The sequence below is a fragment of the Drosophila erecta genome, unplaced genomic scaffold (assembly GCF_003286155.1).
Source record: "Drosophila erecta strain 14021-0224.00,06,07 unplaced genomic scaffold, DereRS2 tig00000000-arrow-pilon, whole genome shotgun sequence".
Taxonomy (NCBI): domain Eukaryota; kingdom Metazoa; phylum Arthropoda; class Insecta; order Diptera; family Drosophilidae; genus Drosophila; species Drosophila erecta.
This window is the reverse complement of record NW_020825194.1, coordinates 21854159-21872500: the sequence shown is the minus strand read 5'-3', so window position 1 is coordinate 21872500 and position 18342 is coordinate 21854159. Positions and strand designations below refer to the sequence as shown.

The 18342-nt window shown below is 45.6% G+C and overlaps 1 protein-coding gene across 1 annotated transcript in view; it reads right to left on the bottom strand.

The window, feature by feature from the left end:
• LOC6553810 overlaps positions 1-18342 on the bottom strand; it is a 39345-nt gene that overhangs the window by 7905 nt on the left and 13098 nt on the right. Inside the window, exons 2-3 of the mRNA XM_001979531.3 lie at positions 14913-14972; positions 1318-4588 (exon numbers count right to left, since the gene is read on the bottom strand). Coding sequence (XP_001979567.1) covers positions 1318-4531 — 3214 coding nt within the window. The 5' untranslated portion in view covers positions 4532-4588; positions 14913-14972. The remainder of the gene's footprint in view (positions 1-1317; positions 4589-14912; positions 14973-18342) is intronic.

Sequence of the window (18342 nt, the reverse complement as noted above, 5' to 3'; positions counted from 1 at the left end):
GTCTTTCTGGCTCTTCCCCGTCCTCGATATCTAACAAATGGCTCTAGGTTGGGGTCTGGAACATAGCTTTTCTCCACAACCAGGTTTCATGTGCCAGGTGCAGCGGCAGGTGTAACAAGTTCTCGCCGCATTCGCGTTGACCGCAAAGTGTCAGGCCAAAAGAAATGGGTCTCTGGTCCGGCAGTCTGCCAGTTTCACCATTTGGTTCTTTCCTCCGGCCAACTATCCACCATCAAGATGTGGTTACCTCATTGGCTCGGCCTGGCTTATTTTCGTTTCGATTTTTTCTGCTTTACTGGCCCGCTCATCTGGCAAACTATTTTGCTCTCTGGCTTGGCCACTTAACCCAGTTCGAGCCGGCTCATCACACTCGTTTGGATGCGGCGGATATGGTCATAAGTGGCGTACCTGTATCCGTACTACGCAGAGTGTATTTGTTTGTTCACCCGTTATATTGATTAAAATTCGTAACTTGTTCTGCGTTTGGGTTTCGGGTTCTACTTTCGGAGGAGCTGCTGGCACAGCTTTTACCATTTACGGCAATTTTATTCGTGTTCTGGTTTTTCGACTCTCGCGTTTCGTGTTTGTGACTGCAATTGAAGTCAACAAGTTGGCTTAAAGAAGTGGGTGAAGTGGCCGAAGCCCTTCAGACCCACATATACATACGATACGATACCATTCCATACATGAGCTGGCTGTTTTGAAGGTCGCCAATTTCTGGGCGCTGTCAGTGAACGTGATTTGCTTACGCTTTCCTTTGGAATGCGATCACAATGGTCGGGAGAAATGGATGCGGGAAAAGGGGACACATATGTCGCCCACAGCTCATGGAATCGGGTCAATGGGAACGAGATTGAAATTGACTTCATGAGTGGCGGAATTTCGCTTGCTCATTATGCAGGAATCTCAGTGGCCTAAAACCAAAAAAGTGTGCGAATAAAAGGCTTATTTGCTCCACATTTGGCCTAATAGGGAAGGCTGGCCGAATAGTTTTGGGTTCCTTATTTAAAGTTATTTAAGTTTCATAGCCGTCATATTAGCCAGGGTGAATAAAGATAGTTAAACTAGTCTGCATATAATTAGTAGATTATATCTTAGTCCTTTAGTATTCCTTTTTTTGGTTCTGAACTTTGAAAAAATGTTTTGAAAACTTTAGGGATAAGTAAAATCAATCTTGAGACATATTTAAAGGATTAGAACATTTTCTGATCAAAATGTATTTTACGTTATGTAGAAAATCTTTTCAACTGAATTCAACGAATGTACTTCAATTGATATTTGGTTGAAAGAGAGCTTTAAACAGATTTTTCTACTCACCCAAATTGGCGTAGACGTTGTCGGCCTTCAGCTTTACGGATCCGGTGCCGGATGCCAGTGGCAGGACACTGGAGTCCACGCTGCTGGCGCTGAGCGTGGCGGTCAGCTCGGTTTTCTGCTTCCGCCGGAGCTCGGCGCTCTTGGGCGGCGGGGGTCGGGCCGGCTTGTTGGCCTCATGGGCGCGTTGCCCCTCACTGGCGCTCGATCGAAGGGGCGGAGCAGGTGGCTTTGTCGTCACCACGGCCACTGTCTGGGCCGCAACGGAGTCACTGGTCTTCGTGATATCCTTCACTACCTCCACGGCCGTGGGATTGATGTCAATGGGATGGATAATCACGAGACGGGGCTTCCCAGAGGCATTGCCGTCCTCCGTTCCGGTGCATATTTCCGTATACACGCTGGTATCCCTCTTGGCCAGAGACTCACCCGACTTGCCTCCATTGCTGCCCATGCGCAGGAACTTCTTGATGGAGAACTTGGACTTTTGTTTCTGTGGCGGCGAAGCGGACGGCGACTTCTTATCCAAGCCAGCCGCGGCCAAACATTCCTCCGACATGGATAGATGACGTTGATTCCGGGGCGTTGGCTCGGGCGTCATTGGTTGCTTCAGGCTCAGAACCGAGCTGGCCGATTGCAGCTGCATCTGCTTGGCCGCATTGGCGCGCTGCATCACGAAGGTGTTGAGACTACGGAACTTGGGATTGATCACGGCCCGCTCGCGTTTGTCCTTCTCTCGAATCACAGGAGCTGCGGCCGCCGCCGGAAGAGCTGGCTTCCTGGTGTAAAGGCTGCTGTTGTTGGTTGCTGATGCAGCTGCAACGGTTGCTGCTCCTGCGGTTGCTGCGGGAGCACCTGTTACTACCGTGTGGCTGTCGGTAGATGATGACGGTGATGATGTCTCACCTGGACCAGATGACGTGGCCTTTTCCGCTGGCTTTGCTGCCGCCTTTGTCGCCTGCTCGAACTCAACTACCAGACTGTAATCTCGTTCCGGCGTGGGCGGAGCGCTAAGCTTCGGCTCTGGCGGTGGATTCGGGGCTTTGCCCTTTTTCAGCTTGGCTTCGTCAGCGGCTAGATTCTCTTTGGCCAACTGGAGACACTCGCTGGACTTGGAAATGGCCGACTGCAGCTGGCTGATGAACTGCTGTTCGGCACAGCTGGGCTGTCGTTTGCCCAGGAAGCTTTTCAGCTGGCTGCCATTGCTGGTACCATTGCTGCTGGGATGGCTATTGACAAGTGGTTTCACCGGAAGTTCTGGTTTTTTGAGACCATGTAGGAACGAGGGCCTGGCATCGATCTTCATGGGTGGCGGCGGCGACTTTGGCAGCGCGGGAAGCTGCTGTTCCGCCTCCTTTTCAGGCGTCTGCTTCTGTTTTTGCTCCAGACTGTTGTCCGGATCGGCACTGCCATCGGGTTCGCCATGTAGCTCCCTGCTCTTAACAGCTGGCTTGGGCACCGCTTGATCTCCTATCTGAATATCCTCGTAATCTGAGTTATTTGTACTGGCGCTCAGCTTCTTCTCCGCCGGAAGTTGCCGCTTCTCCCCGTTGACCGCCGTGCCCTTGGCCAATCCCAAGTTCTTGTACTCGCTACCCAAGCTTATCCCGATTCCCGAATCCGATTCACTGCGGATCATGTTGTAGGCATTCTCCTCATCCGAACTGCCATCAAAACTGCTGCCGGTGGAGTCCAGGGCGTCGTCCGAACTGCACTTGGTGACGATCAGACCATCGGACGTAATCTTGCTGGTCATAAAGTTGCCCTCGTGAAGATTGTAGCTAGCCGCTCGGGTTTTGGAGCTGAGCAGCATATCGGTGATGTACTGCGAGCTGGAGTAGTGCGAATTGCCGGAGCTATCTGTCTGGGCGGCAGTGGCCACGCCCACCTGTTCCGAGTACTTGCCATCGGGCAGATTCTCGTAGCTCAACTGGGTCTCCACGACATCATAGTAGGCGGACACGCCGTTTTCCGTATCCGAGCAATTGCTGTCTGTGTCCGAGTACTTGTGGCACACGTTCACCTTGGGCTTGGCCTGGTCCCTGGTGATGGGCGCATTCCGTGCGATGGGCTTCTTGAGGTCGAGAAATGGCTTCGGGGAGTCACTCAGTGCACTCAGCTCGAATTTGATCTTGCCGCTGTGGTGGCTATTGCTGCTGCTGGCGGAAGTGGAGATGTTGCTGCCGCTTCCGCCTGAAGAGGCGTCCGATGCATTCGTCTCACTCAGCTTCTGCTTCTGCTCCAATGTCTCTGAGATCTCGTCCAGCAGTGACTTCTCCATCGCCCGTTCTATGGGCGGACTATCTTTGCCATCTCGCGATGGAGTTGCCGATGCGGCAGCTGCCCCTGTTGCGCTGGGCGTTGTGCTTTTGGCCATGGTTAGCGTGGGCGTTAGGGTGGTGGTCACCTTTTTGGTAACACTGGTAATGGCGGTAGTTGTACTACTGCTCTTGATGGCTGTGGCTGTGGTTATGGTGGCTGGTTTGAGTTTTGCCGGTGTTGCTCCAGCCAATGATGATGCAACTGATGTTGCTGCTGTGCTTTTGCTTTCCGCGGGCGCAGTTTTCGCTGGAGCTGGTGCGGATTTGCCCAGGGGCTGGCCAAAGGGCATCACATTGATCGTTAGCGTCTGCTTCTTGCCCTCCTTGTCCACCTGAGGGGCTCCCAGTTTCAGAGCCGCAAAGGATTTCTTGATATTCTCCTCGGCATCGCCCAGCAGATTGCCATTGTTCATGTTGAAGTCGGTGTTGGCCCTGGTAATCCTCTTCAGCTCTTTGGTCTCCTCGTCATCCGTTTCGGTAATGGCCATGTCATCGTGCTCATTGCCAAGGTTCATAAAATCGTGATCGTCATCGTCATCATCGTCCTCCGACCACTCGCCCCCATAGCCGATGATTTCGTGCAGCTGCTTGGGAAAGCACACCTTGCCGCCCTTTGAACCAACGGATTTTCCAGAGCTACTTCCCGAGGTGCTGGAACTCGAGCTGGACCCGGTCAGTCTGACACCGAAAGCCTTCTTGATGATGCTTTTCGCCGGGGTCTTGTGCTTGTTGGGGTAATCCGTTTTAACCTCTTTGTCTGGCTTATGGCCGCCACCCAGTTTGGAGGCGGCTGCTGCAGCGGCTGCCTTGTGCTCGTCCTTGGACTTGAAGCAGTTGGAGCACAAATCCTTCTTCCAGGCATTCTGGGTGAAGTGCGAACATATGGAGGACGACATCGCTGAGACTTTTCCTTTTGCTATTGCTCCCGCCGACGAACAACCTTAGGCCATATTCTGCAAGGGAAATGAAAATGGGAAAATATTATATCAGGTAAGTGGTCGTGAGTTATGGTTTGATGACGATGATGAGGTTGTTAGTTCGTAAGCCTAAACTTTCTTTGCAAAATATTGCGCAAGCTCACAATTAACTTTCACTGCCGCCTGCAACGCAATCTCAACTTCTGCCGCATGACTCAATATTGATTGAGTGGAGAAGTTGAGCCCAGCAATTGTGACTGTGCCAAGTGGCCATGTGGTCATCATCCAGCCCCGAAATCATGGCCACAAATTGCCATTTGGCCGGCCAGCTTATCAATCAATCTTCATCTTGATAATGGAATTATTGAAATTTTGCTGATGATGATGTGGCTGCTGCTGCTGACTTCGTGGACTGCCAGAATTGGTAGTTGGAGAAATGTGGAAAAAGTATGGGATGGATGGATAGATGGGCTGACAACCACATAATTTACTGTGATTGTCACATCTCTCTCCCTGGAAAAACCATCGATTGCGGTTGGGTAATCGCCAGTGGCAGCTGCATTTTGTTAAGTGCAGTAGCATGGCGCTTATTTTTGCCGTTTATTTTGTCGCCTATTGCAAATGACTTCCTAAACGCGGCCGAAACTGCATGTGCAACACTTTACCCAGAGCAGCAATGCCTAACAAAAAACAAACCTAGGAAGTGCCACACAAATTAAACAGACAGACAACTCATTTATAGCTTTGAAATTTGCGTCTTTATTTGGTCAGAGCTTCTAGAAGTGATTCAAAGGCAAACTGGTTTCTATTTAAGGAGTTAACCATTCATTTTGATAATTTCCCAAACAAAGACAGAATGTTTCCTGTAGAACATTATAGGTCTAATTTAATGAGTAATTTGTGAGAACTCGAATGGGAAACTGGTATTCTCTAAGCCAATGGAACTACTTATTTTGTGTACCTATTTATGACGCTTTCAAGTTTCCCAACTTCTTGTTATTTGAATTCTGGTAGGCATATCATTGGTAGATCAAATTACTTGGTAACAAATTATGCGATTTATCTGGAAGATCTGCTTAGAATTCCTCCGACAATTTTCGGGCGTTTCTACTGAACCACTTTACACTACTCCCAGCGGCAACATCACCATCCCGCCGCTAACAATGTAACTATTTTGAGGTCTTTAAGCCATTAACTTCTTCGTATGGCTGTGAGCATCCACGCAAGTGTGTCACTTGAACCAAAACACCAAGTTTGGGCGCTCGAATTTGAGAGTGTTGCTGGTGTTTCTGATGTTTGTGGCCATATTGCTGCTATCGCGGCGACAACAATGAAGATGACAGCAACAGCAACACCACAGTTTCTGGCTTGTTTCGGCCACATTTATCAATGCCAGCGCTAAGGAAAGTTGACCCATTGTTAAATGTGGCCGGAGTGCTCGACTTCTGTTGCTGCCACGCTTGATTTCTGCTGCAGATGCAGATGTTGCTGCTGGATACACCACATCCCCAGATCTGCGTTTTTGGGTCAGCATTTTGACTTGACGTTAATATGCATAAATCTCGACTTTGTGCATTGCAGTCGGGGAAACAATTGGCAACAAATGATGATTGGGGAGGGAGGGCAAAAGGGTTGTTTGGCAAATTGCATAACTGAGCCAGCTAAATGTTGCTGCCGTATTTTTGTTTTTGGTTGTGCTCGCATTGTTGCCCATAAATTTTAGACTCCGCTCGCGGTTTTCGTTACCGTTTGTTTTTATGTCTATTTCTGCCACGGATTTTTTTGTTTTCATGTTAATTGTTTGCATTTTTTCTTTCACTCATTTGCATTCGGTTGCGGAATCGATTGGCCATTTATTTATGGCCACACACAAAGTCAGCGAACATAAAAAAACGGGCAAAAGGCGATGAGAGTTGTGCCCATTCTCATGGAAAGCAAGTGGATCGCCAGATCGCATATATGTTGTCCAACTATTGAGCGAAAAACATTGAAATAACCGGGCCTTTGGAAAACTGTCAAAGGCTGCAAAAGAAATGCAGAAAATGCACAACAAATTGTGGGGCCCATTTGACCATATAAAAGCCGTTTGCCCAAGTTCCAGCAGCCTCCAATCGAATTGAAGATGGTGTGGCAGCCGCAACTCGAAATGGAATGCTGCAGCAGCATCGACGACATCTTTAAGCTATTTTTCAAGTTTGGCAGTTGGCCTGGCAGCAGGAATGCTGTTTCCCCCCGATAAGATTGCTGGCCAGAAAAGAGATATCAAGGCAAAAGTGTTACACAAATAAATCTACATAAATCTATCTTTCAGGCCAGCGCTAAACTCCCGACCAAAGATGGCTAATTTATGCTTGGCCAGGACGTACGCTCGTTAGCCAAGTTTGCTATCTAAGGTGAGTGGCTCACTTGGACTGATGGATTCCGGTGGGGAAAACTGTTTGTGGGCGTTACAAGCTAATCGATGCACCGTCTGATCTGAATTTGCATTTTCTCATTTTTGCATTTTTCTGCATGTACTGCAATTGGACAGACACTCACGAAACTGGCGTTAACGAAACCCGTTCCCGATTTCGATCCGGCGGCAACCCATTTCGATATTTTGCATTCTGGCATTCTGGCGTTCTGGCATTTTGTATTTGCTTTAATCTGATCGGGCAAAACAGTTAGCTTGACCGCAGCCCGCAGCCAATTGAGGCCAACAGGTTTTTTTTGGCCAGAAGCAGGAGGGTTCTGGAGGCCATTCTTAACAGCACATCCTAGTCTTTGTTTGGGTTAGCTGATGTCTTTTCTCTTTGACAAGGAAAGTGGGTTAAAGCCGCTTGAATCAGCCGCAACCGCAGCACAGCAGAGCTGGGCAGAAGCGGGCGGAATTTCCAGAACCGAATTTTTAATTTAATCACCACCGAGTGTTGATTCCCATTAAAGCCAAACAGGAAAGCGAAACGCGCCAAAGCACGAAATTGAAACGAAATGAAGCGCGAGATGAGATGAACGCAGATAGGTGCTATATGGATATGGATATCGTTCCAACTGAAAATCGGGACGCGGGCCATTCGGGAGCTTTGTTCCACATTTGCACGTGAGATTTATGCGTGGCTGTGGCCCCCCAACTTCTGGTGTTTATTTATACATTTTTCGTTATGTATACGCACGTTTTAATGGATCCGTATGCACGGCAGCAATATCCACCTGCGTTATACTCGCTCCGCTCGGGATTATGCAAAGCAGCGATGGAGGAATGCTCTCCGCCTTGTTTACATTGGCTAAGTTATGCAGAGGCACTCGACGAAGTTTTTGGCCAAAAAGAATTCCTAGCTGGGTTGGGCTTCTTGCCACGAAACGGATGTTGTGGGCGATCCGCCGCCAGCCAAATGTCAACTATTTGCTCTGGGCCCGATTGGCTGCCTTAAAAGGTAAGTCGCCAATTGAGTCGCGGCGAGGAATCAAAAAGCCAAAGATCAAGAAGCCAATCTAAGTCACTAAGACGCCTCTATGCGAATGGCCTAAAGTTCAAAGTTCAAGTTCAAGCGTGTGCCCTGCACTTCAGCTTTATTGCATTGCTCTCACATGCTTTGGGCCTAATTAGGCTTTCAAATTAAATCAGCGGCTTATTGAGAGCTCTGCAAGTGTGGGAAAGTTTTGGCGAAAAGTCTGGGAAAACATTATGCGGATTGATATATTTATTAATATACTTTGTGCACCAAGAAAAAAGATCCCATAATTTAATAAATATAACATATTATATATTATTTAGGTTTTTGAAACTTTTGGTTTTGTGGCTCCACTTAAAAGTGGCGGAGAGATAAATCTTTAGACCATACCAAATTTATACCAGAAATCACGCGTACTTGATTTTGAAAGGGTATTCAGTTAGTTACCTTAGTTAGCTGCCTTTGTGAAATATATCTTTCTTGTTTGTCTGTGCAGTTTTCAATGCCATGTCGGAATCAAAGACAACTGATATATGCCAAAAATTGCTTCGTTTCCCTGTTCACACGCTCAACCAAACACTAGAAATTTGGCTGGCAGATTGTTTAATTAAAGCCAAGTCAAAGTTGCCATTAGCTTTTGTTGTGCCTCTCGAGAACTTGCCGGATGTTGGTGCAGGCAGCAGGGCAATTTTGTCAACAGGTAATACAACAAACTTGTGCGACCACAATAATGACAACAAAAAGGCAGCAGCCACACAGCTGCAGCAGCAACACAGCAGCACAGCAGCAGCAGCAACAGCAACAGCAACATCCAGCAGCAGCAATTAAATTGTGAAGAAGTTGTTTGTGGAGGGGGAGTGGAAATTACTGTAGTGCCGCTGGCTGTTTGAAGCCTTTTAAGCATAAACATAGCTGACGACTACTAACTGCTTTAAGAAGAAGTCAAGGCAGCGTGATTAAAACGGAAAGATTGGATTGGGAAAAGTTGTTAGATGGTTTTGGCCCAGCACGATTTGGATTCAACTGGAACCTAAGTGCCAGAACATATTTATTTTGACCACCCAAGATCCCAGCGACATGATTTCTTGATCGCTTGTCACATACTGCAAATGGTTTGGGCCAAAAGTTACTTGTCCGCCTGTCAATTATCCCGAATAACGAGCCCGACTCACAGCTTCGCGTCCAGCTGCCAATATTGCCAGTCATTCAATGCCCGCCGGCATATCATGTTGGGTTAATTGAAGTTGCCATACTTGCTAAGCCGCTAAACCAAAAGGCCTCTTAGCATTAGCCCAAGGCCCCAGGCCAAGTTTGGGTTTATTTTTAGCAGCCCAGTTGATTACGGAGAAATGTTTTATGTTCATTTTCGCCAAGGATATTCCAGGAAAATGCGGAGGAGGAGCAGCCAGAGCTGCGCGAGCTGCGGGAGCTGCCTTAATCAAGCAAAGCCTGTAAATTTATGCCTGTGAGCGCGCCCACATCTTCCTGCCTCTCAGTGTTGCAAGAAGGGGGAAACTGGGTGGCGGTGGTTGGGGGCTGAACGAAACACATATATTTCAAGGTTAAGTTCCCATGTCGTCTTCGTTTTCATTTGCTGTTGCGTGACGCAGACAAAGAGTATACAAAGATGGGGTAAAGATGAAAAGGAAGCTGAAGAAGGCACACCGACAACGTGGCGCAGAAGAACGACAGCAGTAGCAACAGCAACAGCAACACAAGTTGCAACATCAGCAGCTGCAACAACAGCGAAACAAGACAGTGCAATTAATAAATGAAAACGCATCCATTGACGCAACTGTTGCCAAGGGTCCAAAAAGCTGCTGGCCTGTTGCTGCTGTCTTGTCCTTATACCCATTGCTGGTAGAGAAAAGGGGTATACTGGATTCTTTAAAACATTTTGTAAGAAGTACAAGTAGAAGGTAGAATATGTCGTCGTGAACAAGAATCGCATGTCTTCGCCTCCCTCGCAGTTAGCGCGAGTAACGGGTATCCGATAGTCGATGCACTGCACTTCAGCGTTCTCACTTGTTTGTTTCTGCGAGCACGCACATGTGTTGCTGCAGCAGAGGCTTAATTAAAAAAAGAAGCCCCCTGCTCCCCTCGAATTCCCCAAGCGTACCCTTGCAACAGAATGTGTCGCTAACTAAAACGGGGATCCGATTTCCACTTTGTATTTTTGTTGCTTCCCAGCAGCAACAGCTGTTGTCGTAACTTGACTTTATGACACAGCCCACCAAACAGTGCCTACTTTTGCTTAGTTTTTAATACTTCTCCGTTAAAATATTTTACGATCACTGAGTCTTAATGAATACGAGTGTAGAAGAGAACTTTTCAGTTGGCTGCGTTTAAGGAAACCATGTCATGTAAAACTAATAATAAAAACCTGTTGCGTGGGATAATTTTTAGGCGCCACATTCTCCAATTTGCTGGACAATTTGTAAGTGCCTGTTGCCGGGACAGGCACAAATTGCAACTTTGACTGCAACGGCAAGACAACTTGTAATGGAGCAGTGAGTCATGTTTGTGGGACACACAGCTGCATAGTTTTTATGTTTTTGGTTTTTGCCGCAGGCGAATGACTGCCATTTTATCTGGCTTGCGGTTTTAAGATCTTGACCAGAACAATAAAACGCCCAAAAACATGAAATCCGGGTACCTGCACCGCTCAGAAACTCTTTTTTGGCCGCCTTATGCTCGTTGTTGGGATTCATGAATGCCTGTTTGTTTGACTTTTATTGCACAATTAGAATATGAAATACCAAATAAAAGCAAATACAAAACTTTAGCAATTCGAGCTTGAATCAAGACTTGGCAAGACGAGAACAACTTGCACATTTGGCTTGAACAATTTTCGATGTCTGCCAGCGGTCTAAGGCAATTGTCAGAAAATCGATGGTGAAGGGTCTGCGGCATGGCTACAAAAAGCCCGATGTAATTGTATGCCAAAGGTCAACAACTGTGTTGGAATTGGAAAAAGCAAATATGGCAAAAGCAAACAATATCCAGACAATGTTACAGTTAAATGTGTGTATCTTTTAACAGCAGGGCTCCTTTTTATACACAAATTTGTAAAGCTAGGAAAATTAAAACTACTTTTAATGGATGTTGATTGTGTAATTTTAAAGAAATTTGCAAGTAATAGAAAAGGAAAACATAAAAAAAATAATAACTCGGCAGTTGTTTTAATTAGTTTTGAAAAATAAAATCATTTTCAAACAAACGGTGGTCAGAAAACTAAGTAACTTAGCGGTTTAACTTCTTAGCTAACTGGGATACACTTAGTTGAAGTTCGACGAGCTCCGCTCTTAAACGGCCCAAAGATTTAGTTGCTGGTGGAGCAGCTACTGAATTTGCAACTTCGAAAGAATTTCTTGGTTTCTGGCTCGCCAAATTCTGAAACTTGGACTTCAGTCGCAGACGTTCAACCCCTGGGTCATCGGATTTCACTTTCGCAATCAAATCGGAGCGCTCATCTATTTGATGACATGGGCATGACTTGGGTGCCATCCCTTACAGAGGCATTGGGCATCTCTCCGCCAACTTCACAAGCCGATGTCTCTTCGATGACCAGTGGCTTTAGCATTGGAGCGTTGACGAAATGGGAGCACTTTGTCCTGGTTTTACCCAGACTGGTTCTGGCAGCCTTCAGTGGTGCAGATTTGCAGTGGACGCTGTCATCTCCCAAATTCACATTTTTTTGACGATTTTTCGATATACCAATAGCCACTGACAGTAAAATCTTTTGACAAACAATACAAGTATAGAGAATTTTTCCTATATTATTGTTTTGTTGAACTAAATCAAAGAAAACAATCGAACAATCATCAAACTTAAAGTCTGACCCATTTTTTTCGAACATGAAGACAGCAGTCTTTTTTCAAGCTCGGAATTCTGCAGCAACGGCGACAAAAGAAATAGCTGTGCAACAGTGTGATGGCATCTGCATCTGGATATTGGGCACAAATTGCACGCAACGTTTGTCAAACTCGGTTTGCCCGCACATATTACGTATACGCACTGGTGCAAGGCCAAACAATGGCTCGTGTGCAGACGGAGACAAAGCCTTACCAAACACACAAATGCGACATGAGTGGCAGCTGCAGCAATTGCTCTTGTAGCTGCTGCTGTTGCCGTTAGCCGTTGCAAGTTGCAACTGTCGCCGGCTGGTGCGATAAACAACAAAAGAAAGTCAGTAAACCACTGCGGGAATGGCCAAGTTCAAAGTTCAATGGAAGACAAGCAGCAAGCGGCAACATGTTGACAGCGAGAAGCAATTAGCCAAGACAGATGAAGGGTTCATTTCATGAGGGGCGTTGTGGGGGGTTGTGGGGTCGCCTTGGTTCAACTGCAGGGCAATGCGCACGAATCAATTTGCATTTGCATCTGCAGCAGCCGCATTTTGTCTTTGGGCAACGAACCTGCAGCTTAAGCACTGCATTAAATAATCATAAATAGAGTTTTTTCTTCCTAAGTTTTCCTGTGAGGCTCTTACTACATTGGCTCCATTGAAATTGAGCCACCGGCAAATGGAGCGCTTTCCTCCTTTTGTTTGATGTAGAAAGTGCATCGGACAGCGGGCTCATGGGAATTTAAATGAATTGAACCGGCTGGGCTGGTGGGCTTTGAACCTGGCTTAATTAATCTGTGCAGCCTTTCGAAAGTTTGGTCAGCAAAATTGAATTGAGTTTGCCAGCCGAACAGGGACACGCCCATCGCAAAATTATTTGTTTTGCTTTGTTGTTTGACATTTAATTGGCATTAATTACTACCCCCTCAGCTGTAAACGCACGCCCCTCTCGTTGGCCAATCACGGTCACAACTTTCACTGGTTCGCCTACACCAAAATTGGTAACCAAAAGCGGGTAATATGCGTGGGGGAGGGGAGAGGGGAGGGGCAGAGTTGGTGGCCGCTGCAATTGACAATTTCAATTGAAGCATTCGAGCGGGTCTTGGCCAGGCTTATCGCTACTCGCCATCCAGACGGCAGCTTTACCCAAAACCCATTATCATTTTGACAGGCAGCAGCCATTAGACAGAAGCCGCCTTAGTTCCACTCGGAGAAATTGTTAAAACTACCAATCGAAGCTTTGTCAGGAATAGAGGGTATTGAATAAATGATGTTATTATAATAGAAATTATGACAAAACCCCGTAAATGAAAATGTATTCTTACATTAAAAGTTAAATAGGAATCACCTCAATGCCGAAGCTAACAATTCAAGAAGGCTTTTAGTAAATGTGCATTTCTAAATATTAGAAACATTCTTCCCTCAACCATTATGCAATATGTGATACATATGAACTAATCCCTTGTCAACACCTAAAGTTAAAAGGAATAGGGCTGCTGATTGAGAACGTTGCATGCCAGCGGCTCATTTGCCTCAATTATCTTGGCCGGGCCAACAGTTTAGCACCTAATCGTTTGCTACCCACCGAAAGGCCGGGAAATGCCAACAGAATGAAGCCGAAATGCGCTCGTTAATTAATAAACAGTTCCGCCACATAAGCGGCGCCACAAATCAGCGGCAGCTTACAGATACTACACTACTATAGGAAAATATGGGCCAGACGGGAGATGGGAAATGGGAGTGGAGTGGGAGCTTGCCACACACGTGTGCAACATGTCACCTGGGGAACCGAGTGGAATTGTGCGGTGTGGCATGCAACATTTACGAGCTTGTCGCTGCAAAGATTTTCATTCCAGTTCCCCCGAGTGGGAGTCTCAGCGAAATAAAGACAAAAAGTATAATATGTATACGAGTATGAGCCAAATTCCAGAAAACAAATTCTCCCTCAAATGGATGGATGTTGGGGATTCGAGCGATGAATGCGGCAACATCAGATAACTAGACAAATTTGTCTTGCTTTGTTTTGCGTCCCGTCTCGAGTGTAATTTTGTTAGAAATGGAAAGTTTTATTGTTTGCCATCAGTCGAAAGCAAATCTCTGGGACTAAACGTTGTCGAAAGATGCAGCCGGCAGCTGTTATTTCTTCGTTTTCGTTTTCATCTACTGGCGGCTGGCTTTTTACACATTACAACTTCTTCTTTTTTGTTTCTAACTGGAAAAGTAAATCTGGAAATCTATTCAATTGTGACCGCTGACTGAACGATGTCCGACCGAAGCGAACCAAACTGAAGCGACTCCATCAACAATGGAATGGCATTTTTCCACAACTTCTTCAGCTTCTGCCGCTTTATGGGCGGGTTGTACAATAAATTTGGTATGAAATTAGATTTATCTCTTCATTAAATGAATATAGGATATATATAGCTACGTGTGTTTCAGAAGAAACTTCGCTTCCAGCACAATGGAAAGTTTCTCAAACTGGCCCAAAAAACAAAACGAAGGGGTTTTCGCAGCGAAAGCGATTTTCTGAATTTCTGAATCTGAGTCCCAGGGCGAAGAAGAGTTCGTTGGCATTTGGCATTTGGCATTCGCATAATTTCTGCGTCATTTAACACACATCTCTCTTAATAAGCGGCCAGGCCAATTAAGGCCGATAATTAAAGACACGGCTGCCAACACAGTTGCAACACTTCGAACTCGAACACTTTGGCTGCCGTTTAGGCCAACTTCCATTGTTCGACAGCTTGCCAGTTGCATTTGCAATCTGCTGCATGCCATTTGCAGTGGGTCTTCGATCTTCCTGGTCTTCGGAAAGCCTGTGACCAGGGACCCGTTCCCACTTTTGCTCCGCTCTTGCACACCTGACAACACATTGTTAGCCGCCTCGAATTACCCATGTTGTTCGTGGCCTGGGAGTGCACCTTCAACTGGCATGCCAATTGCCCTGGCAACGAAAGTGTAAATTGTGGAAAACACGCCAAGTCGAGCCTACCAAGTTACCAAGTTACATGTGCACGCTAAGCGTTACGCATTTTTGCATTCTGTGTGAATGTGAATTTGATTTCGATTGCCTTTCCCTTACCTGCTTGAACTTTTCCACCTGTCGCACGGTATCCGCAGTTTAGTTGTTGGGCTTTACAATCTGCAATAAAACAAAAGGAATTGTTATTGTATGCATCCGTAGAAGATTAAATAGTGCTAGGGATATGCAGCTATATTTACTTAGTAATGTGTTCAATTGTATAATATTTAAACTAAGTTTTTGTACGAGTATATAAACGTATAATTGTGAAATTTGACTGGGAAAATGTTCTCTTATTGGAGCTACATGCAATCCGATAAATATAAAATAAGCCCCAACTAACATACTTTTGATTGAAGTTGCCAAATATAATATATTACAAAGGCAATTTATCATATAAAATGTTGAAGTATTTATCGAGCCGGGGGTCCGAATGCCAATCATTTGCCGAGAAACATAAAAATCTGACCGCTGTCCACAAGTACTGACTGCAGTTCAATGGCCTGTGGGCGCGCATGCAAAATTAGCAAATTTCGTTTGGCGTAACTCAAAATCAGTAATCGAATTACGAAATGCAAAGGCGCCAGTTGTCCCTCGGACCCCCAAAGAGTCGGCTCTAAATCCCCTTTCTTGGCTTATAGCCATGCAATGACCCGAATTCAATGCACGTCGAGCTCATATTTTACGAGTTGCACTGCCAGCAAACTGAAAACAGTTGGCATTTGGGGGCACTTAGACGCTGGCAAAGTCTCGACTTCAGGAGCCCCCCGTTTTGAACACCCTCATCGAACGCTGTACTCGTACAGCTCGATTACAAAAGCTACAAAATATTTATTGTCATTCTCCACGTCTTGCCCATGGTTTTGGCTGGGCTTGGCCCGACTGGACTTGGCCAGAACAAGTTGCAGCCAGCTTGAAATGCACTTCAGCACTCCGGTTAACCCGAGGTGGCGATGAAGACGGGTGGGGATTGCGATAAAAGAGAACTGTTCCACCAAGGTTAACTTGGCCAAGTGGATGGCTTTTACGGCGCACTTGTCCGTTCATTCTCGTGGGGATTGGAACTGGCAGACAGTGGAAAGCCAATTCTATTGTCAATTAGCATGGTGTGATAAAAACTGACCGCGGCAAGGTCGCCTTTTGAGTCAGATCAGAACTGAATTGCGGCCACATTTATTAGCATATTTATTAGCCAGCAAAAGCAAAACAATTAAAATGATAATCGGGCGTGAGACGAGTAAAAGGCTAAAATAAATTTTTTTACTAGAACAGACAGTGGTCTTGCCAAATTATTATAAAACCGGGTCAATTTAATATGTTGTAATTTGCTTAGAAATAGGTACAAAAATAATATCTTCTAAAAGAAATTTTTTTTTTTTTGTATATTTTTAATCTTAAGCTCTAATTAAAAGATTCTTCTTAGGGTCTTAACAGTTCCAAAAAGTATCAGTTTATGGTTTTTTAGTCGCAACTTCTTTCTGCAGCCACGATACATGTGCAGGTGCAATATTGTTATTAAATTTAAACCAATACTATCCACTGTTGTGATTTATCCAAACTAATCTCAACCGCACCCATGGGAGCACTTGTTGTTTTGCTCACAGTTATTGAATGCAAATTGCACGTGTGGCTTTACTGGCATATCGATTGCGATTCGAAAGTGGCTTTTAATTAACTTTGCCCAGGCAGCTGTCAATGCTTACAGAATTGATATGCTAAACGGATTTAGTGGGAAAAATTCTGCGTTCGTAGGCTAATTAAAGTGAAATGGGCAAATCCGCACTTATCTAGACACGTTAAATTTGTTAGTTAGCCCGAAAAGGTAATTGAAGACGGCTGCGAGGAACTCAAGCAAACATAGCAAATAGACCAGGGCTTTTGTTATGCGATTCGGTGGAATTTTCACGAGTGCTCCAAACGGAGTGGGAATCTTGGGACTGGACTGGACTGGACTGGACTGGTCTAGACTGAGCACCGGGAGGAGGCGGAGGAGCAGCTGGAGCGGAAGCGGGAGTGATAATAAAACAACACCGAAGGTCATTACTGGAAAAACGGGTTTTTCCAGCCAACCTCTGTGGCTCTGCAGCAAGAAGTGAGTAAGCATTTAGCATTAAAATACCGTTGGGATTATGGCGTTTGAATATGCATGGGCGAAGCGACAGCCGCTGCCGCAGGCACTCCCCTTCCCCCCCGTTGAAATCCCCTTTTTTGGCCAACAAGTTCGCCCTAATAGACAACGCGCCAAATGCCGCCAGTTTTGCAGTGGCAGCTCCAGTTGCAGTGCAGCCGAAGCTGCTGCAGTTGCATCTGCATAAATTATGCACCCAGAGCCATTTGCAAATTGTCATTCATCGTTGGGACAACTACTGGCGTGGCGACATCGCCGTGGATGATGACGCCAAAGAGGAGATGATGGCATGAAGAGATGAAGAAACGGGCAGATGGAGATGCGGATGACATGGCTGTATGCCCACGCCGGGTTAACGCCTCGCTCACCAATCTGGTTGCTAATGGCCATGATGGAGATGGTGGCGCTGATGCCATTAAAGGTCAACGGGCGGGTGATGAAACGAGTTCCAGATGAGATTAGCGCTGAAAGTTGATTAGTAATGTAGCCTAGATTTATCCAACTGCATCACAGAGTTTTACTTTGAACATGAAATTCTCCATTTCTCATATGATAGAAAAAAGAAATAGGGAAGGCTTTTCTGAATGACCTTTTCTGAATGAACACTAGCTTTTGCGTAAACTCTGCTGAACTTCCTTTGAATTTTATAAGACGTCAACAGACTCAAAGTATCTGAATGGATACTTAAGATTTACTACAGTTCTTAAACAACTTTTTTTGGCTGACAAAAAGTTTGTCGTCAAGCAGCTGTAAGTGCAGAATATTGAATGAATTTAGCATTTTATACATTTTGCATATTTAAGGGATAAACTTTGTACGGAAATCAATAAAGTTGTTTAGATATTGGGCACTTAAACTTCTGCTCTTCTCGTCCGACAAACATGAATAATGATACTATTTTGGTTTTGGTTAGCTACTGAAGATGTTTTAATATGTTCTTAATAGGTCTTCAGATTATTTAACCGTTTTAAGCCCTGTGGAATTCCTGCATTCTTTTCCTTTACTAAACCAACATTTTTACATAAGTCAGCGAGGCCAAGAAATGCTGGCCGGCTTTTATTTGGCTATAACTGTAAGTGTCATCAGAAAGCGGTTAACCGGTTCTAAAACTCACTTCTCTGGCACCCAGAGGCGCAGCCGAAGAAGGGGTTCCAGTCTTGGTCAATGATTTAGTAGAACTTTATCTCAAATGATTACCGCTTTCAAGATTTCACATGCGCTGTGCCCCATAATCAGCCGCTTATGACACCTTTATCTAGCTTTTCAACTTTTTTTGGCCACCAAACCAGTTGGCGTTCTCTTCTAACCGTTAAGTGACCAGCCGTAGCCCCAATGCAATTCAAATGCAGATGAGTTGCTATC